At 33.7% G+C, this 24,261-nt stretch overlaps 1 protein-coding gene across 4 annotated transcripts in view; it reads right to left on the reverse strand.

Annotated features, from left to right (window-relative positions):
* Nucleotides 1-1,297: 1,297 nt before the first annotated feature.
* Nucleotides 1,298-24,261, reverse strand: part of LOC144963332 (oxysterol-binding protein-related protein 9-like) — a 34,772-nt gene continuing 11,808 nt past the window's right edge. For 2 of the 4 annotated variants that reach the window (XM_078897268.1, XM_078897266.1), the window contains 13 exons: nucleotides 18,054-18,141; nucleotides 16,235-16,261; nucleotides 12,045-12,124; nucleotides 11,029-11,058; nucleotides 9,798-9,960; nucleotides 9,265-9,433; nucleotides 7,717-7,801; nucleotides 6,673-6,847; nucleotides 5,518-5,614; nucleotides 4,415-4,537; nucleotides 3,788-3,879; nucleotides 3,254-3,389; nucleotides 1,298-2,343 (listed from right to left, as the gene is read on the reverse strand). In XM_078897268.1, coding sequence (XP_078753394.1) covers nucleotides 2,230-2,343; nucleotides 3,254-3,389; nucleotides 3,788-3,879; nucleotides 4,415-4,537; nucleotides 5,518-5,614; nucleotides 6,673-6,847; nucleotides 7,717-7,801; nucleotides 9,265-9,433; nucleotides 9,798-9,960; nucleotides 11,029-11,058; nucleotides 12,045-12,124; nucleotides 16,235-16,261; nucleotides 18,054-18,141 — 1,379 coding nt within the window. In that variant the 3' untranslated portion in view covers nucleotides 1,298-2,229. The remainder of the gene's footprint in view (nucleotides 2,344-3,253; nucleotides 3,390-3,787; nucleotides 3,880-4,414; nucleotides 4,538-5,517; nucleotides 5,615-6,672; nucleotides 6,848-7,716; nucleotides 7,802-9,264; nucleotides 9,434-9,797; nucleotides 9,961-11,028; nucleotides 11,059-12,044; nucleotides 12,125-16,234; nucleotides 16,262-18,053; nucleotides 18,142-24,261) is intronic. The other 2 variants (XM_078897267.1, XM_078897269.1) reach the window with 1 other exon arrangement.

Consider the following 24,261-nt stretch of genomic DNA (forward strand, 5'->3'; position numbering starts at 1 on the left):
TGGTGAAAAGGTTTGAACTGAGATATTGCCAAGTTTAGTTTTTAGAAGGTCAATTTTTTAAAATCCAAAATGAGTTCTTGTCATAAATGATTAAATGACTACATCTTCGAGAAATATCAAAGCTTAATTTCACATCTAAATATTTTTTTACAGCTAGTATGGTTGAAAAAGTATGAAATTTGAGAAAAATTGCTGGATACCGTTCCCATACATCTGACCATAACTTTGTGAAAAGTCACCCGATTTACTTCAAATAAAGATTACAATGCTCTAGGGAGCATATTCTTTCAGAAAATGAAAAGAAATATATGCAAACCCAAAATTTTCACCTTCCGACTGATTGTGTCATGCACCGACATAAATATGGTAAAATGTACATTATTCAGAGCTGCCAACTTGAAATTTTTAAAAAATTGTCGCTTCCAAGGGAAAAAAAAAAAGAAAAAAAAAAGGAAAGTCGCCTTAAATAGCTTTAGAAATAAATAATTTGCCCTCAGCATGATCCCAAAAATGCCCCAAAGTCCATTTCAAAGGATCTAAGGAACTAAACATTCCTTTTTCAACAAAGATTTATTGAGTCAAAGAGGCCAATACAATCCTGTGGTTGAAGCCAAAATTCGTATTTCTACAAATTTTTCGTAGGACTAGGCAGGTCTGCATTCATTATTTGATAGATTTCACCTTTCCCTGCACTTTTTGTTTTTTGTTTTTAAGGGTTTTACTGCGCTTGCAACACATTTAGGTTATATCAGCGCCAGTAAAAAAAAGGAAGAAAATGGAATAGTAAAAAGTTCTAGAATTACAATTAAAGCACCCAAGAAAAAGTAAGACAAAGGGGAACTGAGAACAAATAGGGATCAGATGTAGATTCCAAGAGTATACCACCAATGTACTTTAGTTTGAGATCACCAATAAGTCTCATCCGGACACAAGCACGACCCCCACTAAGAGGAACACACTCAAATGCTTACAATATAAATTAAACAAATATAATAATACATAACAGAGAGATGATTTACAAGGAAAAAAATATCGTCTCCAATACAATAACTATGCATTTGACTGTTTCCCTCTCAGCCAGGACCCTGACCAGGGCCAGGACAAAACCAAGCAATCCCATTCTAAGACAAAGACAGAATGCAAGTTGGAAAACAGATATCGGGGGATAGAAGACACAATATGTACCTCCCTGCCCACTATGGGAGGTAGGAACCCCACCCAGTCCCTGCACTTTAGAAAAGACCAGCGGTCAGGTTATATCAATATCAAGATATATCATATATTCTTCTTCTTCTTCTTCAAGTACCAAGCCTGTGCCAGACATCGGTGATCATGGTACGCAATTCATCTCTCTGATCAGATAACCTCAGAAAACTAATATTGCTCTTCTCTTTCTTTGTCACATTAATAGTTCAAACTATTGAAATATGTTTTCTTGGTCTACCTTTATTCTTTTTACCTTCTAGCTTTCCTGTGAGAGCAAGATATAAAGATGTTAAAAAAGTGTCCAAAGTGACCAACTTTGTATGATATATCTTGACAATGAAATAACCCACTGTTCTTTTTCTAAAGTGTAGGAAAGGGTGAAATCGAATTAAATCATGTACATTTTAACCATATTTAATATCTTTTAATCTGTGGTGGGGGTGGGGGCACAGGCACATTAGGGGGGGCCGATATTAGTCACCTCAACTGGCCTAAGTCAGTCACCCCATTCTACAATGACTTCTATAACAGTGACACATAAATACACAAAGTACACACACACACAGACCTGCCGACTTGAAATGTAAAAAAATCGTAGTTTTCCGAGAGAAGAAATAGAAGTCACTATAATTAACTTTACAAATTAATATTTTACATTAATCAGTATTAAATATGTCTTCAAAACCCTGAATAGATGCTTTGTGGCATCAAAGTTTTCTTTTTATCATATTGTAATGAATCAAAATTGTCTATTTATTTCTATTGTTGAAGCCAAAAATTCGTATTTTTCCGATTTTTCCGTAGTAGTTGGCACGTCTGCACACACAAATAAACAAAAAAACAAACCCAAACAAGTCATTTGTTCTATCACACAAAAATGCTTGTAAAGTTAATGCATAATTTAGCTTTTGAAAACATTGAATCAACCGTCAGCTTAGGTGTGTCACCCAAACCAAAGGGAAAATAACACGAGGTTGGAGTTGGTTGGAGTGTATGTGTGTATGTGTATGTGTATGTGTGTCGTCACATATTAGAAACAGTTTTCCTATCGGAAGGTGGAGTCGTCCTTCTCTCCTTCTTGATTCGTTTCACCAAGGGGTTGTAGTAAACCCAGTGTTCTCCAACCTCATGGAAATGCTGAAAAAAACCAAAACAAAACAAAACAAATAAACAGAAGGAAGTATTATTATTATTATTATTATCATTACTATTATCATCATCATCATCATTATTATTATTACTATTATCATCATTATTATTATTATTACTACTATTATCATCATTATTATTATTATCACTATTATATTATTATTACATTATTATTATCATTATCATTATTACTATTATTATTATTATTATTATTACTATTATTATTATTATTACTATTATTATTATTATTATTATTATTATTATTATTATTATTATATTATTATTATTATTATTATTATTATTATTACTATTATTATTATAATTATATTATTATTATTATTATTATTATTATTATTATTATTATTATTATTATTATTACTATTATTATTATTATTATTATTATATTATTATTACTATTATTATAATCATCATTATATATTATTATTATTATTAATATTATTATCATACCAAGTGACCTATATTTCAGTAGTCAATAAATTTCAGGATTACGATCAAAAGGGCGCTGGCAATGAACACACATATATACATATCAGAAATTTGGTGTGTAGAAAACTGGAAGTCCGAAAATTTAGCTACTTGTTTATAACAGCCAATCTGTTATATATAATTAAGAACATTTTGCGATTAAAACAACCAACAAAAAACCCCCACAAAAACAAACAACAAAATAGTTTCTTTAAATCTCATCAATTGTTTTGTGGTTAAAGCACGAGTAGCATTTTTGATCTACTCCAAAATGATACAGTTAAACAATGAGATATGATCAAATAAACATAAAACACAACAAACTGAAAAAAAGTTATATTCATTACCCCCCCCCCCCCCCCCAGCCCTTCCCCCGAAAAAAAAAACCCAGAAAAATGTTCTACTTATCTACCTTTGTTTTCCATTTCGTTCCAGCCTCTTTGCGTTGTTTTGCTTCCTCTCTTTGTCTCTGTTCCAATTTATGTTTCTCTTTCGTGGCTGCTTCCACATTCTTTTGTTTTAGGTTAAGGGTCACTACCCTCCATAACCTATACAAAAAAAAACAAAAAAAAAAACAAAGTGAAAACTATAAAATTACTACAAGTGGTAGGGTCCCAATAGCTCAGTTGGTAGAGCACTCATCTAACAATCAAAGGGACCAGTATCTTTATTAACGCAGTTGACCTTTTTTTTCCAGACCCTTCTGTTAAACCAGCAGTGACTGACTGAGCAACTGGGTCTGTTCAATCTTGTGTTAAGTACTTTATGATAGACTAGTGTCCTATCCATAGGATAACAAGCAAACATTACTGTCCATCTAATTCTACACAATATCTGGACAAACTCCAACTCTGTAGGCCTTTTGGCCTTGAAAGACTAAATTTAACAAAACAAACTATGATATTGATTTTTAAAAAAAAAAGGTATTGATAATAAAGACACTTACTGCCGGGATTCAAATTCCCCTTGTTGGTCTGGAGGTAACAAGATCTTCTTGATAATCGGTAATGTTTTGGTATTAACAAACGTTTCATTTTTCTGTGTGAAAGAGAAATAAAACAATGACAAAAAAAAAAAGAAGTAACTTATAAAATGCAGTTTTAGGTAAGAATTCAAATACATGTTTATATGTTTAGATTTAAAGGTCAACAAAGAAATCTTCATACCAAACATGTAATATATATTATATCATATGACATTATATAACATTAAAATTATTATATAGGCAAAGAGATTTTAAACTCTCTCTCTCTCTCTCTCTCTCTCTCTCTCTCTCTTCTATATTCTTCATATATATATATATATTATTAATAAATATATATATATATTATATATATAATCTATATATATCTAAGTCTCCCTCTCTCTCTCTCAGAGCATACTGATAGACAATCTAAACAAAAAGTAATATTCCAGTCTCATGATCCTCTTCTTGTCTAAAAGTCTCAAAACGGGACTTCGAAAATTTTTTACAAGATCGATATTCGAAAGACAAGTTTTCTGACCAAAGTTTTAAAATGTGTTTTTCTTAGAGTACAGCAGTACTAGCAGTTTATCATTCCCATGGACTTACCCCAGTGGACCATTTGCCATACATGACACCGTTCCATTCTCCCTCCACTGACAAGAAAGGTTTCTTTTCATTTGGTTCAAACACTTGGGCTGTCACTCGATGCTTGGACCGTCCATAAAATGGCTGGGAATTCATATGAATAAAAATATCCGTTTGAAACTTTAAAAAATTCTCTCTGATGGAAAAAATTTGGCCACCAACGACTACACGTTCATCCAATCCATTCATCATGTGGGCTATTCAAGGTCCCATCAGACCATCTTGTACTACGATAGAAATGAACACCATGTGGGCTATTCAAGGTCCCATTGGACCATCTTGTACTACGATAGAAATGAACACCATGTGGGCTATTCAAGGTCCCATTAGACCATCTTGTACTACGATAGAAATGAACACCATGTGGGCTATTCAAGGTCCCATTGGACCATCTTGTACTAAGATAAAAATGAACACCATGTGGGCTATTCAAGATCCCATTGGACCATCTTGTACTACGATAGAAATGAACACCATGTGGGCTATTCAAGATCCCATTGACCATTGACAAAAATGATGTTTATACCATTATTGATAAAAATGAACACCATGTGGGCTATTCAAGTCCATCTCCATATGAGATCACCTTCATCTGTACTAAGATAGAAATGAACACCATGTGGGCTATTCAAGGGCCCATTGGACCATCTTGTACAAGGATAGAAATGAACACCATGTGGGCTATTCCAGGTCCCATTGGACCATCTTGTACTACGATAGAAATGGACACTTTTATGTCGTTTTATTGCACAAAAACAATTGTAATTTAGAAGTCGAATAGATGTTTATTTTTAAATACAATAACCAAATTTTGTGTGGCTTTAAACATCTGCTAAAAAAACACATGAAAATAAAACAATGAGAAAATCTAAATAAAAGAAGGATATAAAAAAACCATTAAAATTATAAAATTCATAACCAAGAAAAAATAAAAAATCCCACCAGAAACATACCAGAATGAAACAAAAACTAAACAAGAAACTGTCAAACGTAAAAAAAATAAGAAACAAACGTCAAACAAAGTAAAAATAAAAGAGTACCTGAGCTCAAAACTCTCCCCTTACCTTCGTATGGAAATCTACATTAGCGCTATATCCAGATTTAGCACAAGCTATGACAATTTTGCCTCCTAGCTCCACCCAAGGGACAGTCAATATAGACCTGACATGATATTTGATTAAAAAACAAATTATTATAGGATTTATTTATGAGTGATTTAGTTTGATAAGTTTGAAAACTCAGTAGTCTACCACCCACTAAATAATAATATAAAGAAAGAAATAAATAATTCTCCACAAGGAGTAGCAGGAGCAAATTAGTGTGATCTATTTATTGCTGATTCCAAAATTGCTTTAAGCACTGGCTATGTAAAGAAATTATCATAATATATGATATTATATTATAATTGTAAATCTTCAAAAAATAAACTTTCCCTTAGCATAAACTATTCCTTAGCATCTATAAGCACGTGTAAAAGAAAGTTTATTTTCTCTCATTAATAGTATTAAATATCCCTCATTATCAATAGGCACTAAGCAAATAAAGTGTATACTTCTCATTAAGTGTAAAATATACTTTAATGTCCATGGGCACTATGGACGAAAAGTTGATATTCCTTATAAAGCGTAAAATACCCGTTACCGTCCACAGGCAGTAGATGGAAAGTTGGGGGGCAGCTTCAGACCCAGATGGTCCTGAATTTGATTCGCCCAACCCCTGTTTAGCCTTAATCTAGATCACTCTGCGGTGCTTGGGTTATTGCAGTCTTCCTTTGGAAGAGACTCTTAAGACAGATTTTCCCTTTGGGATTACTTACTGACTTACTTATCCGAACCAGCGACCACCTGAACTCTAGCCCTTCGGTCTTGTGCCATGACGTAGAAGTTAGACGTCTTTTGTAGTTGTTCCAGGTGACTATAAAATGTGTTACTGATGCTTGGATATGGTGGGAGGAATGTGCTTCTCAGGTCTTCAGAGGTTGACATTCAAGCAAGTGGTGTGTTACTGTTTCATTGGGGTGTTGACATAGGGGGCAGGAAGGCGATGTGTCTTTTGCAATTTTGCTTAAATGGCTGTTGAGCGGTATGTGTTGTGTTCTTAGTTGAAAGATGATGCTTTGCTGGTGTCTTCTGAGCTTATTTAGGCTTTCATTCCCTTTAGGATGAACTAAGAGAATTTTAACTATTCATTTCTTACAAAGAGTGTCAAGTCTTCCTTACCGTCCATAGGCGCTAGGGAAGGAGAGTGTATATTCCTCATCGTAATCCAGAACAGACAAGACACACTGGCCAATCATGTGGACACCTATGGACAGGCCCAAGAATTTGGATTTGGTCCAGATATATCCATCCAAACTTATCCGTTTGTTGTGGTGTTCGGCATAGAATGCAGAAACTTGATTCAAAGATGAGAAAAATCAAAAGATAAGACGTGAGTGGGTTACATGAGTTAAAATGTCATATAAAAAGACAAGATATAATCCAATCGTTGCTGCTTGAATTTCAAAGAAGTTTTTTAAACGATCATAAAACGGAATAGAAATGCCAATTTCATTTAAAAAGACAAATTGTGAATGTTTTGAGCTTCCCCTTTGTCAACATGTCACATTAAAATATAAAGTCTTGTTTGTTCGCCTTGGCAGTGACATCCTCTCATCTCTCCTTTACATTAAAAAAAAAAAAAAAAACCAACATTTTTTTAAAAGTTTTTTTTTAATTTGGAAATTTCAATGGTTATCACATGTAGTCAGAAACAGAAATCAATATATAAACAATGATATGGACAGAATCATTCTTCCTTCTTAATATTACAAAAAACCCAAAAAAACTTTTTATAAATTGAGCTTTTATATAGCGCAATATCCATTAAACATGATCAAAGCCCTTTACAAGGGGTCCCAGGCCAACAGCAACACTTAACATGTAGGACGAGACATGACGCCTGTTAGGTGATATTACAATTTTTTACGGACAGAGACAAAACTGTTAATGGCCAGGTACTCATTTAAAACCTGAGTACGGTGAGAGAATGTGAGTAAAGAGCCTTTTCCAAGGACTCAACTATGCACCGAGCTAGGCTTGAACCCAGGACCTTCCGATCTGAAAGCGAGTGTCACACCACAAGACCACGTAGCCGCACAATATTTATACCGCATTATACCATAAAAGCTCCTGGAATAAAATTCTAAAAAACACCTAAAGAATAAAAGTTAACAAAATAGAGATGGAACTTAGAAAGTATTTGAATCATAAAAACGTCCTTACTTGGGGGATGATGGGAAACTTGTTCAGCAATGAAAGCTACATTGTCCTTTGTGGCCCAAGGAATGGGGCCTCCAGTAGACTTTTCCTGAAAGAAATAAAACAGAATATTACAACAGTAAAGCAGTCTTGCGTAGCAATTGTCTTTTTCATACTAAATCCCAGAATCGAGAATATTTTTCCAACTTGTTTTTCAAACAAATTGCTTGTATTATATCTGTTTCCCACTTAATCAATTGAGTGCTTCTTTTTTTGTTTGTTAACTAATTTATTCATCTGTTCATTTATTTATTTATTTATTTATTAATTATTTTTATCTTTTGTTAGCTTTGGTTCACTATTGACTTTACCTGTTTTGATTTCTTAATTGCAAGTTCTATGTTAATTTATGAGTCATACTGGCAATTGCCTAAAAATAAACCTTTGAACTTTGAACTTAAAAAAAATAATAATCATATTTCCTATTTGTATTTAATTGTACTGTACATTTTAACTTCCATGATTGTTATAAGCTTACATGTGACCCACTCTGTCATCTGGTATAATTTTGGAAAGAACAAAAATTAAAGCAAATTGAGATTAAATTCAAAATGATCGGTACTAGGACATTAATGTTTAATAACATTAATGGAACAAAATCGACTCTAAATACATAAGCCATTTATATTTCAAACGAGGTCCCGACAACTCCGTTGGTAGAGCGTTCGCTTTACACGCAAAGGTACCAAGATCGATCCCCGGTGCAGTCAAGATTTTTTTCTGGCCCCCTTGTCCACCCAGCAGTGAACGGGTAGCTGACTATGCTAGATTTGGTGGAAAGTACTTTGCGATAGACTAGTGTCCTATCCAAAGGATAGCAAGCAATTGCTATTGTCCATCTCACATTATAGAAACCAGGATAAACTCCAGCTCCTTGGGCCGAATGGCTCTGAAAGACTACTTTTTATATTTTAGTTTGAGATGAGTTTAGCTTAAAATTCAGTCTAAAGCACCGTATACAACCCAACATAATACCATTTTGAGAAGATAAGTCGCTTATCTGACATATTTAAGTAGTCATAAGGCCCATGGAGCCGGAGTTTATTCCATTTTTCTATAGCATGAAACAGACAATAGAAATTCCTTGCTACCTTTTGGATAGGGCACTGGTCTACCACAAAACACTTTCCACCAGGTCTAACAAACCCAGCTACCCAATTACTGCTGAGTGGACAGGGAGGTAAGTAAAAAAAATCTCGACTACACCCGGAATCGATATCAGTCCCTTTGCTTGTGAAGTGAGTGCTCTACCAACTGAGCTATCAGGACCCCCCCCCCCCCCCCCCCCCCAATATCTACCATGGCCAATAAAATGAGTACCTGGCCATTAACAGCATTGTTTCTGTCCGAAAAAATTATAATATCGCATAACAGGCGTCATGTCCTGTCCTACATGTTAAGTGTTGCTGTTGGCCAGGAACCCCTTGTAAAGTGCTTTGAGCATGTTTAGTGGATATTGCGCTAAATAAAAAAGCCCAAAGCTCAAAAGAAAACTTTATAAAGAGGTCTTACACTATGTTCGGGTGAATTAGGAATATTCCATCGACACTGGAATGTTTCCCCTAATATCGGGTTATAAGGCTTCTTGGCAATCTCACTGGGCCGACCGGCGTGGAAGGCGCCCAAGTACCACCGTACTACTTGTATCATACGCTCTTTGGGAGATTTCAAATCTGCAATTCTGAAATTATTTTTAAAAAACAACAAAAGAAGTCATTAAGTAGAGAATTTCTACTTGAATTTCAAATTAAGGCATTTGTCACGATTCTGTCTAGGTTGCAATCAGAGTAAAATTAGGAAGAAGAAAAGATATCATAGAGTTATTCCAATACCTACCTCCATCACTCCCTCAAAACAAACCAAAAAAAAAAAAAAAAAAAAAAAACCCAAAAAGAAAAAAAAACAATACAACAAAACTTAACAAAGTTGTTGAAATCTTTTTCCTGGCCACTCCTCACAAACTTAATGATTTGGACTTGCAGTTTAGGCAATGCAGAGTAAAATACGTAAGACGTTTTGAATTACCAGATGAGAATCCAACTTACTTGCAAAAAGAATCCGGGTGGGCGAAGAAGTCGGCAAACATCTCAAGAAGCGACCGCCTCTCTAAAATAAACGTGGGAAGGACGACTTTGGTCAGATCCATGCCAATTCTCACTTGGGATAGCAAGTGACCAATGATGCTGCCATGTTGTTCCATAGAACCCACTGAGGAGACAAGCATTTGGGGTTAGTTCTTGAGTGTGCAGCAAAAAGTATGGCTATGCGGTCTTGTGGTATGAAACTCGTCTTTGGATCAGAAGATCCTGGGTTCGAGTCCCGCTCTGAGCGGCGTATTGTTGAGTCTTTGGAAAAGGCTCTTAACTCATATTCTCTCATTGTACTCAGGTGTAAATTGAGTACCTGACTATAAACAACTTTGTCAGTGTTCGAAAAAATTGCATATATAGCCTAATAGGCATCATGCCTCGTCTTACATGTTACGTGTTGCTGTTGGCTGGGGACCCCTTATAGAGCAATATGAGAACATTTTGTGGATATTGCACTATATAAAAGCTAAAGTTGTTTTTGTGTTTTAAAAAATTATAAAGCAAAAAAATAGTGATGAATTAAGATTTGGAAGAAACTTAGTCTTGCCAAGAAAGAATTGAAGTACAGAGATCTGTCCCTGTTCTGACAGTGGCAAATAATCATTACTTAATCTCATGTATCCGACCATTCTCTCCCCCCCCCCCCCCCCCCCATCTTAAAAAAGAAATGGTGCAGATGCTTCTAAAAGTCCATGGTCTCAATGTACCAGGACCTCTATGGATTTCGATTCTCATGCTTATTTCAAGAACTATGACATTTATGGTGTTACTACAGGATGGATGTTAAAAAATATATAATGGGCCTATTTTGAAATATCAGTAACACCGAAAAGTAGAAAAAGTGAAAAATTGTATATCTAAAATGAAATGAGAATGCTTTACCAGATACAAAGCCAAGAAGGTAATCACTCCCTTAAAGAAAAATTGAAACTGAGAGCTTAACTTATAGTCTAAATATTTAGGAACACAGAATTTCATAACAAATGCAACAAAAATAAAAAAAAATAAAAAAATAAAAAATAAGGCTGTTAACATGGTGCGTGTGACAGAGACTAGAGATGTGCTTTTTGTTAATTTCACATCTGCTATAATCCTCTTTGAAAATGTCTACAAAAGTATAGCACATTATCTGCCTTGTCTTTATCTAGTATTGTTCTATTTTAATTATAGTACTTTTCAAACTTACAATCTTCGTCATCTTGAATGTCGTACAATTCTGGGGAAAAAAAAAAGAAGAGAAAACATGTACACAATTTATATCAACACCAGAGATACGTCACTCCCATTCTTAAATTTTTTTTTATTAAAAAGGCACTTGAGGCTTTGACTAATTGCGTGAATTAAGTAACTGGTCATCTTTTAACAGACATAAGGATATCCTCAACTTATTCACTTTACTAATTTAATTTCATTAAAACTTAACATCTATTTTTTTTCCGACAGAGGCAACGCTGTTAATGACCAGGTACTCATTTTACACTTGAGTACGGTGAGAGAATGTGAGGAAAGATTTTCCAAGGACTCAACTATGCACAGTGAGAGGATCGAATCCAGAACCTTCCGATCCGAAAGCGAGTGTCATACCGCAAGGCCACATAGCCACACAAATGATCATTATTTAATTTGTCAATTGTTTTTAGTTTTAGGGACCAAAATCTTACAATTACTCCCACTAGTAAGATGGACTAATAAATGTTAAAAAATTAAAACACAAAAACACATCTGGCCTATTAAATAGCATGCACTGATAAATCACATGATTCTATTGAACTGTTCCCCATTCGGAATTGGTTTATGAGATAGATTTCAAATGCATATCACAGGAATGCAGATCAGTATTATAACAGTTTTGTTTTGAAAAATATAAGCAGAAATAATATGATAATATGATAATGTAATTTCAAAGACATAAGTTGTGACCCCTTGCCTCAAAACGGCATCATGCCGGGATGATTAAGATGTTATTAAGTCAAATTAAAGTTAAACTGGTCAAAAATTGGAATGATCGCTAATTAGCACAATAAAACATAACATTCATTCTCCACAATAAAGCATAAAAACTCAACGCAAGTCTGATAATTCTGGCCATAAATTAAATTTTCAGCATATTCATCATCCCGACATAATACCGTTTTGAGGCGAGGGGTCACAATTTATTTTTTGCATTGATAAGATATGATGTTATTTGCAATGACTTCATACCATCAAAGCAATCGTCCTCCGAGGAAATGATGTTCTTGGCACTATGACATGGGTCAACTGACGTGGATGGGTTTTGTTCTCTGTAAATATATGAGTACATCATATGCATATTAACAAGAAATGAAGTGAGTAAGAACGTGCCAGAAGACAACAGAGAATAAAAAATTTGCAGCAGAAATGGGGGCTTGAACCCAGAACCTTACTGGTTCGATAACTCTGCCTGGCCGGGGAGATTGTGACTCTACCGTATGAGCTATCCCCGACCCCAAGAAAAGTCGCTTCAAATTCTAATCTATCTAGAGCCACTTCTCCCCGACTTCTTGAGGTCATGGGTTCAACACACACATGTGTATTATGCTTCACAACACTTTGGGTCATTTAACTTAGATACTGCTTGCTTTCACTAGGCACAACTTTGTAATGTACAGTTTCCTCTAAATAATGAAAATTTTGCTGCTGGGAGCTCAAAGAAATAAATAATAATAGGAAATGAAATGGAAGTTTAAATTTAATCAACAAAGACAGAAAATGTGGATGTTTACAGATTCCCCGTTATCAACAAAACACGATGAATCAAACACTTAAGATGAATGAGAGAAGCGAGAATGGTGTTTTATTCACCATAACAACGCCATTCTCACATCTCTCATTCGTCTTAAGCGTTTCATCCATCGTGTTTTGTTGATGAACAGGGAAATCCAAAACAACCACATTATCCGTCTTCGCTGATAAAATTCAAGCTTCCATTTCAATTTCTTTTGTTATAGAATTCCTCGAAAAAATAAATGTGTGGCTGGCTGAGAAAACCTTGGAAAGATGAGCAAATTTCATAAATTGAGTGATGTATGCAGTGGTGTGGACCCCATCTTTCTGATCATTTACCACTTTAAATTATTCTCTTTCTATGTTTATTAGAACCCAAGTTATGAATTTTTTTCTGAATAAAATCTGTTGCTGTGGGAAACACTTTATCTTCGATTTTGGCTCATATCTTGAATCGAAGCTTGCCGCATCTTCCCAGGTATTCTCAGCCAGCCTCACAAATACATATAAACAATGTTCACTTCATCTCTAATAACTTGTCTTTATTAACTATATTCATTTATCATTGTGACTACTGTCTTTCAAATACAAATGCGTAATCGCATCAAACAACTTAAATGCCACATTCTGGACAGAAATGGATATAAAAATTTGGCCACAAAACTCGTCCTTCAAAAATCGATCGGTTTAAATGACAATCATCTTGGCAAAAACTCTCAAAACCTGGGACCTCGCAAAGTCATCCATCAAGTCTCAGGTTTGAGTTTTTTTTGCCAAGACGACGATCATTTAAATCGATCGATATTTGAAGGACGAGTTTTCTGGCCAAATTCTTAAATACGTTTCTTTCCAGAGTATGGCAGTTATCTAGTTAAAAGTATTCGTGCACATGTGACCCTTCAAGGTCATACAACTAGATAATGACCCCCAAAAATAATTTTTATTGAATGGAACCTTTAATCTTATCAACAAAGACAGATAATATGGACTTTTCGGGTTTCCCCTTTATCAACAAAATACGATGAATGAAACTCTAAAGACGAATAAGTGTTTCATTCATTGTGTTTTGTTGATAAAGGGGAAACACAAAACATCCACATTATCTGTTTTTGTTTATTAAATTGAAGTTTCCATTTAATTTCCTACTGTTATCAATTACTTGGCTTTAGAACAAACTGGTGCTCTGTATATGGAAATCTTAAATCAGTCAGAAATTGGTTAGAAACAATCTAAGCATTAATCAATATTTATATACATCCCAGTCAATACAGACAACTCATATTTGTTTGTTTGTTTGTTTTTTTTTTCAGAAAATGTTTGAGTTCGAGATATCAGTCGATTAAAATGACTCCCATTTTGTTAAAAAATATTCCACGAGAGACTTTAAAAAATTGGGAGTCGTTTAAATGGATCTGTTATAGCTTTCTGGCCAAATTAAAAAAAAAAAAGTATTTTGTTCGTGTACTGTATAGAAATCACATCAGGTAAACCTGTCAAATTGAATGCATCTGGATATCCTCAATTAAAAATGAAAAAGTTAAACAAAAAAGTTTTTAAAAAAGAGAAATTAAATAAAAGAAAACGTAACTTTTGTTTTAAATAAAACTTTCCACTGTTGATTTGTAGCTCAAGTCTGAATGTTAGTCAAATTCTATCACGGTCACAACCAGAGAAAATATGTGTTAGTTATTTATTTCTCAATTGTTTATCCACATACTCTTCAGTTAAAAAAAGCCACACAATTAAGCAGAATATAAACAACTTTAATAGAGAAAAAAACCCCACAAAAATGTATAAATACATTTTCAGACCTGCCAGCCCGTCATATCCCAAAAGTGGAATCAGAATGTCAGAAATTGGAATTTCAGACAAAAAATAGGAATCTTTTAACAACGGATAATTCTGTATCAAATTTACCACCAACTTTGCCACCAAAATCATAAAGACAGTTTTCAGGACAGCTGGCAAAACTACATATCACATATATTAGGTAATGGAAGGGGGAAGGGGGAAAGGAGTGCAATTCATTTTCCTACTTATTTCCCTTTTAGCAATCAATTTTAAAATTCACCTTTTAAACCCCCCCCCCCCCCCTTTATTTTTTTCTTCTTCTTCTTACCATTATCATAATTTTTGAAAATCGGAATTTAAGAGACAATGGTGGAATAGTGGAAAAGGAAAAGTGAAAATAGGAATGATTCCGCCAAAAGGGGAAGGGTTGGCAGGTAAGCATTTGTTATGAAATCCATGTCATGAAAACGAAAGCACAGGATTGGCTAATCTTCCTCCGTTGTAATCTCTTAAACATAAGAGAAAACATAGATACACAACGAATATGTGTAGATTTCTATAATAATTCAGACTAGTTGTATTTTTTAAAAAAATTGTTGCAAAGACTCTGTTGTAGTGGATTGTTTTATTTCCTCAACAGTTTTCGATCATGCAAATGAATCACTCAAACACGCATACTTAAATCTCTCTCTCACTCATACACACACACACACACACAAACACATGTGACATGTACATATTTAATTTCTGACATTCTAATGAGGGATTAAACTCGTTTATTGTCAAAATATTAGATATGACGTGTTAAGTTAAACTTGCTTGTTTACTACATAACCAAAAAAAAAAAAAACAACAAAATTTTAATTGTTAGTGATCTCACTATCAATTACTAAATTAATAATGAACAAAAACGTAATTTTGTTCAAAGCTTGGGGTGAGTGAACAAAGAAAACAAAAGATAGAAAAAAACTTCCACAAATTTCAATAAAATGCATAGCGTCCAACTTTTTAAGGAGCAAAATCGGGTCAACCAAACGCCCACTATCGTGATAAACTTACAATCTAGATTTAGAGCTATACTCTCAATTTTTCTATTCCTTGTTTTATGACCAGTATCATCCACTAAGACCATCAGTTATTATGTCAGAAAGAAGTGGTCGCCCTTTCTCTATTTCAACGAAAACAGAGAGACACCGAAAATCTTTTCTGCCGTCCAGTATTAGGCTTTATAACAACAAGCAATAATCATTTTATATAATTATTTCACATTTTTACTTTCAAAAAATGTAAATATTAATATATTAACTTATTTGTTTTGCAATCTTTTCAATTTTCAATTTATAGTGACAGTTTTAACTATTTTACAGTGTTGAAATTATTCATATTATAAAGCGCAGCTCTGGTTATAGAGCTGCTCCTTTTTTATAAATACATCCTATTTCCATTGTATTTTTTATCTTATTGTGTAAATTATAACACGTCTGTACAAAAAATTTCCTTTTTGGGATGCAATAAAGTATTATTATTATTATTATTATTATTATTATTATTATTATTATTATTATATACTATTATTATTATTATTATTATTAAAACACTAGTTTTTAAAAATCATAATCCTGAGACACGTCAGGGTCATTTCCTTACTTATAAACAGTATATTTTTTTTTTTTTATAATCTATATTTTTTTTTTCTCTCTTTTTCTCCAGATTGCCAAATCGGGACAGTTGGCTGCTATGAACATTTGGGATATAATACAAGATTATTGAATCGAAAGGAAACTCTAGATAAATAAATAATATTTTAAGAAAACTGAATCAATGAATGAGTGAGTATCATGCCATATTGGTAACACCTGTCTGATGCCGAAGAGATAATTTTCCTGTTATGAGAGATGGACATATCACAAAGAATAATCATGGTATCAATTTTTAAAAAATAAATTATATATATATATATACATATATATGTATATATATATCACATTTTCTAGGTTTATCATACTCAATACACTTCACAATGTTTTATTAATTCACCAAGCCCCCCCCCCCCCCCAAAAAAAAAAAAACCCCAAAAACCCACAAGGAAAACCAACAAACTAGTTTCTATATAGTGCGATATCCACTAAACAAGCTCAAAGAGGTTTACAATTACAAGCCAACAGCAACACTTAACGTGGATAAGACATAACGCCTGTTAGGAGATATTACCATTTTATTTTTAGGACAGAGACAATACAGAAACAATGGCCAGGTACTCATTTTACATCTGAGTACGGTGAGAAAATTTGAGTAAAGAGCATTTTCCAAGGACTCAATTAGCACCGCTCAAACACCAGACCTCATCGCCGAACAATTTGGATTTATCATGCTCAATGCACGTCACTGTTTTATATATTCACCAAATAAGCCATATGAGCTGGAAGAACGGCACGGAGACGGAGCAAACCAAGGAAGTACTGGATAGGAAATGTGGAGGCAACAACTAGAAAAAAAAGATAATTGACTGGTTGGTAATCGCCCTTGAGCGAGGAGAATGGCGTTCCATGACATTAAACCTCTGTAGGGAGACGGAACTCCGGTAAGGTAAGGTAAGGCCATGTGAAACGAAACATTCCATTTCGCACAGACAATTTTTCCTGTTGGGCATCCTTTTAGTTATAGCACTCTTTACAGTATCCATCATGGCCTATAGTCTGTGTCAAAGGAAGTAAACGTGTAAAGTGCCTTTCTGAGGACACAACATTCACTTCGGGTCCAAGTTTTCCTATCACAGTCACCCATTTTGTCACTGACCATTATCAACATCCCTTGATTTTGTTATAGATGAGCCTCTGACTTCGATTCAATAGGTTCCTGTTTTTGATCCTCTCTTTGCGACAGAGGAGTGTCAATCCAAATGGTAGCAAGCAATTTGTATTGTCTATTTCATGCTATAGAAACCAGGATGACCTCTGGCTTCATGGGCCTAATGGCTGTGAAAAGCTACAAAATGCTTTGTTTTTGTTTTTAAGGGTTTTACGGCGCTAGCAACACATTTAGGTCATATCAGTGCCAGTCAAAAGAAGAAAATGGAATAGTCAAAATATTCTAGATTTACAATCAAAGCACCCAAGAAAAAGTAAGACAAAGGAGAAATTGGTTCAAATAGTGAACAGATGTAGATTTCAAGAGCACACTGTCAATGTACTTAGTTTGAGATCCCCTTAAAGTCTCATCCGGGCACCAGCAGGGATCCCACTAAGAGGAATACACTCAAATGTTTATAAATCATATGTTAAAAAAAACAGCAGTACATAACAGAGAGATGATTTACAAGGAAAAAGAATATCATCTCCCAAAACTATAACTACACATTCGACTGTTTCCCTCGCAGCCAAGGACTCCGGCCAGGTTCAGCAAAACAAAGTAATCTCATTCCAAGACAAAGGCACAGAAAGCAATTGGAAAACTGATATAGGGAGGGGTATAGAAGACACAGCAAGTACCTCCCTGCCCACTATGGGAGACACAAAATGCTTTAAATGACTCCTGTATCATATACATGAAATGAGAACAAAGCATGATCTGAGTTGGAATAGAAATAACTGACAGGAATGAAATTTTAAAAAAAACATGCATTTCGACTAAATTAAGTATAAGTTTTGAGGGCAGAAAATGAAAAAATAATCTTACTTTGGTGATTTTTGGTCTTCGGCATCGTAAAATTCTTCATCTTCACTGGATGAGTAGGATCTTTCTGGAACTGGATCGATTCCTTCATCTGATGAATTTGGAAATAAAAAGAATTCATTAACACGACGACACGACAAGTAATCCTTCATAATAATATTAATATAAACGTGGTCATCAAAGATCAAACAAATTATACTGTGAGGCTTTAAGACCAGTCTGTAATTTCACAGTCTGAAATATAATTGATAATAATAATAATAATAATAATAATAATAATAATAATAATAATAATAATAATATAATAATAATAATAATAATAATAATAATAATAATAATAATAATAAATAATAATAATAATAATAATAATAATAATAATAATAATAAATAATAATAATAATAATAATAATAATAATATCATCAATATTTTATCTAAGTATTTCAATCAATCAGATTAGCCTTTCTCGTGTGAAAACCCTGGAGCTTGAACATTTTCACAAAAGGTATAATCTCAAAAGTTTCAATAATCAAAATATAAACTGAATTGAATGCTAAACGGAAATATAAGGAACAAATTTTTTAAAAACACACACAAACCCTCCCCCTCCAAAAAAACAAACAACTAACAATGTTATGTAACTAGATATGAAAATAACAGGAAGGAAAAATGAAGACTGAAAAATGAAAGAAAAGAAAAAACAAAACCAAAACCATTTTGTGTCAACAATGCACAAACTTTTATCTCTGTAGTCTTTCTTTGATTTGACTGGTCTAAAGCAACTCATGGACAATCTGAGTAAACGGCATTGATTATTGACATCGGCTGGAATGGTTACATTTAGGAGAAACAAGAGTTAAAAAAGGCGATGCTTTAAACCACTGAAAAAATATTTGAATATTTGAATCATTCATACACAATTAATTTTTAACAATAGGCTAATTGAAGATTTAATAAAAGAAAAATAGCAAAGGTAACGGCGACGTTAATAATGTTAATAATCTGACATGCAAGTTTCTTATACAACATGGCAACAATCAATAAACAATGTATATGGTCTTTCTAAAAATAACTTGTAGGGGATATTAGCGAAGTCCACGGTTTGAGAGTTATTGCCAAGATGAGAGACATTTTAATCGATTAATATATGAAGGATGATCTTTCTGGTCTAAATTTTTAATATAAGTCTTTTTAGAGTACGGCAACAGAGGTCTTTAAGCTTGTGCTCTTTGACCATCTTATTCCATAATACTTGGATGAAATTTCTAAAAGTCGTAGTATTGATTATCACTCAGTTTGGCAAAGTAGATGTCATGAGAGTTGTCAAATTTGATTTGAAAATAGTGTGACATGTAAGTCCAAATAAAATAGACTTTTAGAATGAATGACAATGATGTCCCTCAACGTTTTGTTATTGTTTTCAGAGTGATTAGTTCTCACTAAAATATATCAATGATAAGCATTGTCACACATAGTCTTTTGTGTGATGGTACTGGGTGGGCAGATGTTGTGAATATTTTAGCTAAACAGATACAATCAATAAGGTTGAATAAAATTCACCAGTAATTGTAAAAAAAAAAAAAAAAAAAAAAAGTAAACCACAAAGGCATGTGCAATCTTGGTTGTTGTTAGTCGGTTTAGAAAAAAAATAATTAAAAAAATAGGTGAGTACTATTCACCTATACAGCTGTCAACCTGCTGCAATAAATGGCTGTTCTATACATAGCATAAGTAAGCTCTATGATGTTCAAGAAAAATCTACAGCTGTCTTGAATCAGAAGAAATTTGACTGCATTGTACACAGCGTACACAACGACAACAGTTTAGTTGAGACGGTATCCCGTTCCTGACACCTGCTGACCCGGTCACGGTGAGCGGTCAATCACCGAGAGGAATTTACCTAACGGGGATTGCCGTTTCACTCAATTTAACAATGTTTTGTTTTATTGTCTGTTAGACACCCATATTGAATGAGTTGAAATATCACTACTTGGTATAAAAGTTTATATTTTCTACTTTTACTGTGTGTTTTTTATTTTTTCATAGTATTACTAGATTTCTCAATATAAGTTATCAATGAACGGTAACAAATTACACAAAAAATATAGCGGGTGCAACATTTCAAAAATTAGAGAAAAAAAAACGTTGCTATGGATTTGTCTGAATTTTATGTATTATAAAGACAAGATGTAAATACTTCTCCTCACAAAAAACGTATTTTTCCTCAACAAAAATATATCCGCTACGAGCATTCAAACTTGTCAGTGTAGTTTGGGGCTGGTCTTTAACTGCATTGCGTTGATGGCAAATCGCATTTTATTCATATCATTGATAATGTCGGATGCTCTTTTTTTCCAATTTTGCTGTTGTTTGGTGACAGGTCTCTGTGCCTTGTTCTCCAAGAAGTCTAAGTCCAAACTTATATTGAGTGATGTGTGGTATGCACTGGTACTCAAGGAGGTGTTGTTTTGGGATTATTTTGTTTGGAAAATATTTTCTGTATGTATCCGTGTAATGTTTTATTGCACTTTGAATATATTGGAGTGTGTCTGCTTTGATTGATTTTGTGTGTGAAATAAAGTTGTGCACATGACTATAGGCCTTGTTTATATTGTAGAAAATTAATCCAATACTGCATGCGTCGTCAGTGATGAGTGGGTCGTGGGTGCAGTTCTTTGTTTGTTGGATAATTGGAAGTGTAGACTTTTTCTTGTAAGTATTTGTGGCAGTGGTTGCCAATGAATGACCTGCTGTGGTAAGCCTGTTGTGTAATGCGGTATTCTGTCCAATTCAGAAGCAATAGGACCATCCCTGAGGGTGAGTGGCTCGTGCATGAGATTTGAAAGTCTCTCCTGCGTTTTGGAGTTTGTTGTTATATTCTACTCTGTCGATATCAAACATGCAAGTGCAACCCGTTTCAAGGTTGATTTATTTATTATTAACGTCTTGGCAATGAGAAAATACAAAGAAGCTAATGAGTCGTGTGTTCAATGTGCTTTATAATGTGTACTTTTTACACATAAATTATGAGTGTGCTCCTTGCTTGTCCAATGCCGTGTCAGTCCCATAGACTAAAAGAATGTCATTAGAATAATTTGAACATTTAAATGGTTTCTTGCGGGCACGTTTCTCTTTCTGTGTTAAACAAATCATACCACATGTCCTACATAATGAATTCACTGCTTGGTTATGACTTGCAATTGTGTGGTCCATGCTGTAAGAGAAAATTCAAAATTGACTGAGCGATGTAAGCAATGATATAGTGAATTAATGAATAAAATGAGTTTTAAAACACTCTGTATTACTTCTCATATCCATGCATACATAACAGCGTACATAAAATTTGGAAAAAGAAAAACCATAAACTTCACCCAATTTGGTGAAAGAAAGGGGGGGGGGGGGGGGGGGGGAAAATTCTAAAAAGCATTTGAGCTAAGTTGAGGCCCAACACACCCTTTCATTTAAAATTAAACATTAGCAAGATAATTCAAATTATGCAATTTAAAAATCAAATTAACTCATCATTGAAAAAAATAAAAAATAAAAATATAATTAACAATAAAACCGCAGCGAAATATTACGTTTCAAGAACAAGGCTAAAGAGGTAATATCATTATTACCTGACCTACCACGGAAAAATAATCATTACATGATAATGAAAACTGAAGAGTAAATGAAACTTACCTCATTTCGTAGTAAAACTTGTGCCTTGTGAATCACACCAAAAAAAATTTGAAGTTTATAGCAACGTTTTTTTAGAATCCTGAGGTAATTACAAGTAATTTTATTTAAATGTTATAGAAAAATATGTGAATTTGAATCACGGCTTGTGGAATAAGTACTGGAGATATTGAAATAAAAATTGGACCGATGGAAAGAGGAGGTCTGCGAGAATTCTTTGCATTTGGGTGGAATTGCATCGTCACGAAGATCGTGAGGTTAATTGGTACGGAAATCATCCATTGGTATCACCCAATGCACGTCAAATCTACGTTCTGGGAATTGATATCGGCTGACCGCTGTTGACCCCGGTTACCTGTCGGGTGAGGTTACGTCGGCGCTCGGAGCAGCGGGAAACTAAACGGTCAGATTTATAGTGCAGTTTAGACGCCGTGTGTAGAATGTTCTCCTATAAGGCAGTATAATTTAATTAATCTATATTCATATATGTTTTGTTTTTGTTTTTGTTTTTAAGGGTTTTACGGCGCTTGCAACACATTAAGGTCATATCAGCGCCAGTAAAAAGGAAGAAAATGGGATAGTAAAAAGTTCTAGAATTACAATTAAAGCACCAAAGAAAAGGTAAGACAAAGGGGAATTTGTTTAAATAGGAAACAGATGTAGATTCCAAGAGCACACTATCAAAGTACTTAGTTTGAGATCACCTAAAAGTCTCATCCACACACAAGCCCAGGTCCCAACTAAGAAGAGGGATACACTCAAATGTTTAAAAATCATATATAATATTTAAACAAAACAATACAGTGCATAACAGGGAGATGATTTACAAGGAAAAAAATATCATCTCCCAAAACTCTATACATTTGACTGTTTCCCTCCCAGCTAAGGTATCCAGCCAGGGCAAGGACAAAACCAAGTAATCTCATTCCAAGACAAAGAGAGAAAGCATGTTGGAAAACAGACATAGGGGGATAGAAGACACAGTATGTACCTCCCTGCCCACTATGGGAGGTCAGGAACCCCACCCAGTATTCATATATGTAAATATTCTTTAAAAAGGTGTGGATAAAAATATCTCAAATGATGGTTTATATTGCATTATGGTATTGTCATTACTATGAAAGCCGTTTTGGGTTGCTCGAATGTGAAGATCATGAAAGTAAAGTTGACAGTTGGAATGCGATGAAAAATATCATGGATTTTTGGAATGAAACAATAGAGAAAACAACAGTCAGCTCATGCGAGGATTTAGGATGAACATTTTGAAACAGGCAGCTGTCATAAATAGTCAATAACATCTCTATGTATTATAGCATCACAAATATATCCAGCAGGAAAATGAAAAATTTTCATGCTTCATCATAACAATATTAATCAAAAAAAGAAATACAAATGAAAAAATCACTAAATAAAAAAAATAAAAAAGTTTAAGATTTCTGTTAAGTTCTATATTTGTGATGTGCAATAAATTATTATTAAAGAATCAACTTTGAGTGATTAATACAACATGAAATGAAAATTCATGTCTTTATCCATGAAATTTCAATCCATTCTGTTTCATTTGTCAAATAAACAAGTTTCTTCATAAAACTTCTTCAATTACTGTAAATTGCACACTTTTCCAGGAAGAGTAAAATTCATGAATAAATATATCACTGCTTTCAGTTCACTGAAACTTAATTTTCTAATCCAGATATAATTAAAATAAATAATTATTAACATGTAACTCTATGTTCATTAAAAATGCCAGTAACATCTTCATTAAGCCAAGCATTGAAAACGATTAAATTTACATTTCTGAAGGTACAAGGAAATGTGTGAAACATTGCAAAGCTCATCGAGTAAGCTGTGGATCAAGGGCATTTGTTCTAATCAATGTTTTTCATTGGGTATTTGTCAAGCAGCTTGAGTTTAAAAAAAAAAGAAGATATTAAAGCTGCAATCATATTTTCACTAGTTGCCTGAAAGTTTCGAAAATGTTTAGGTCACAATTAAAGAGATAAATTTCAATCATGCCATTAAAAAAATTGACAAAAATGCTAAACAAAAGAAAAAAAAAAAAAAAGAAAAGAAAGAAAACGCAAAAAATCCCTTTGTTTAAAAAAATATACAAAAATGATCACAGCTAAAAAAAGCCATTATAAAGAAAAACAAAAACTTATAAAAAGTATTAAAAACAACATAAAACGAAGAAAAAAAAATCTAAACTGAAAAACAATTATTTTGAAGATACCAATCCATGCAAAAATTACAAAATCTGACATGAACTGTCAACGAAAAAAATGACAGTTGTCAATTTTAAAAAATGACAATCTATTGTGCGGATGCAAAGAAAAGCAGCTGAAAGACTAAATAATGTGACTCAAATTGCCTCAAACAGGTACTATGGTCCTGATGACCCAGATTCTAAAAACTGACTCTTAACTCGAAATTATGAACTTTTGAGTATTATTGATATCCTTCAACTGAGGAGAATAAGTGTAGTTTTCTGAAACTGAAAAACAACAACACCCCCCCCCCCCCCCTCAAATT

This window comes from Berghia stephanieae, chromosome 1, assembly GCF_034508935.2.
Source record: "Berghia stephanieae isolate SIO BIC M18660-M18661 chromosome 1, UCSD_Bste_1.3, whole genome shotgun sequence".
Classification (NCBI taxonomy): Eukaryota; Metazoa; Mollusca; class Gastropoda; order Nudibranchia; family Aeolidiidae; genus Berghia; species Berghia stephanieae.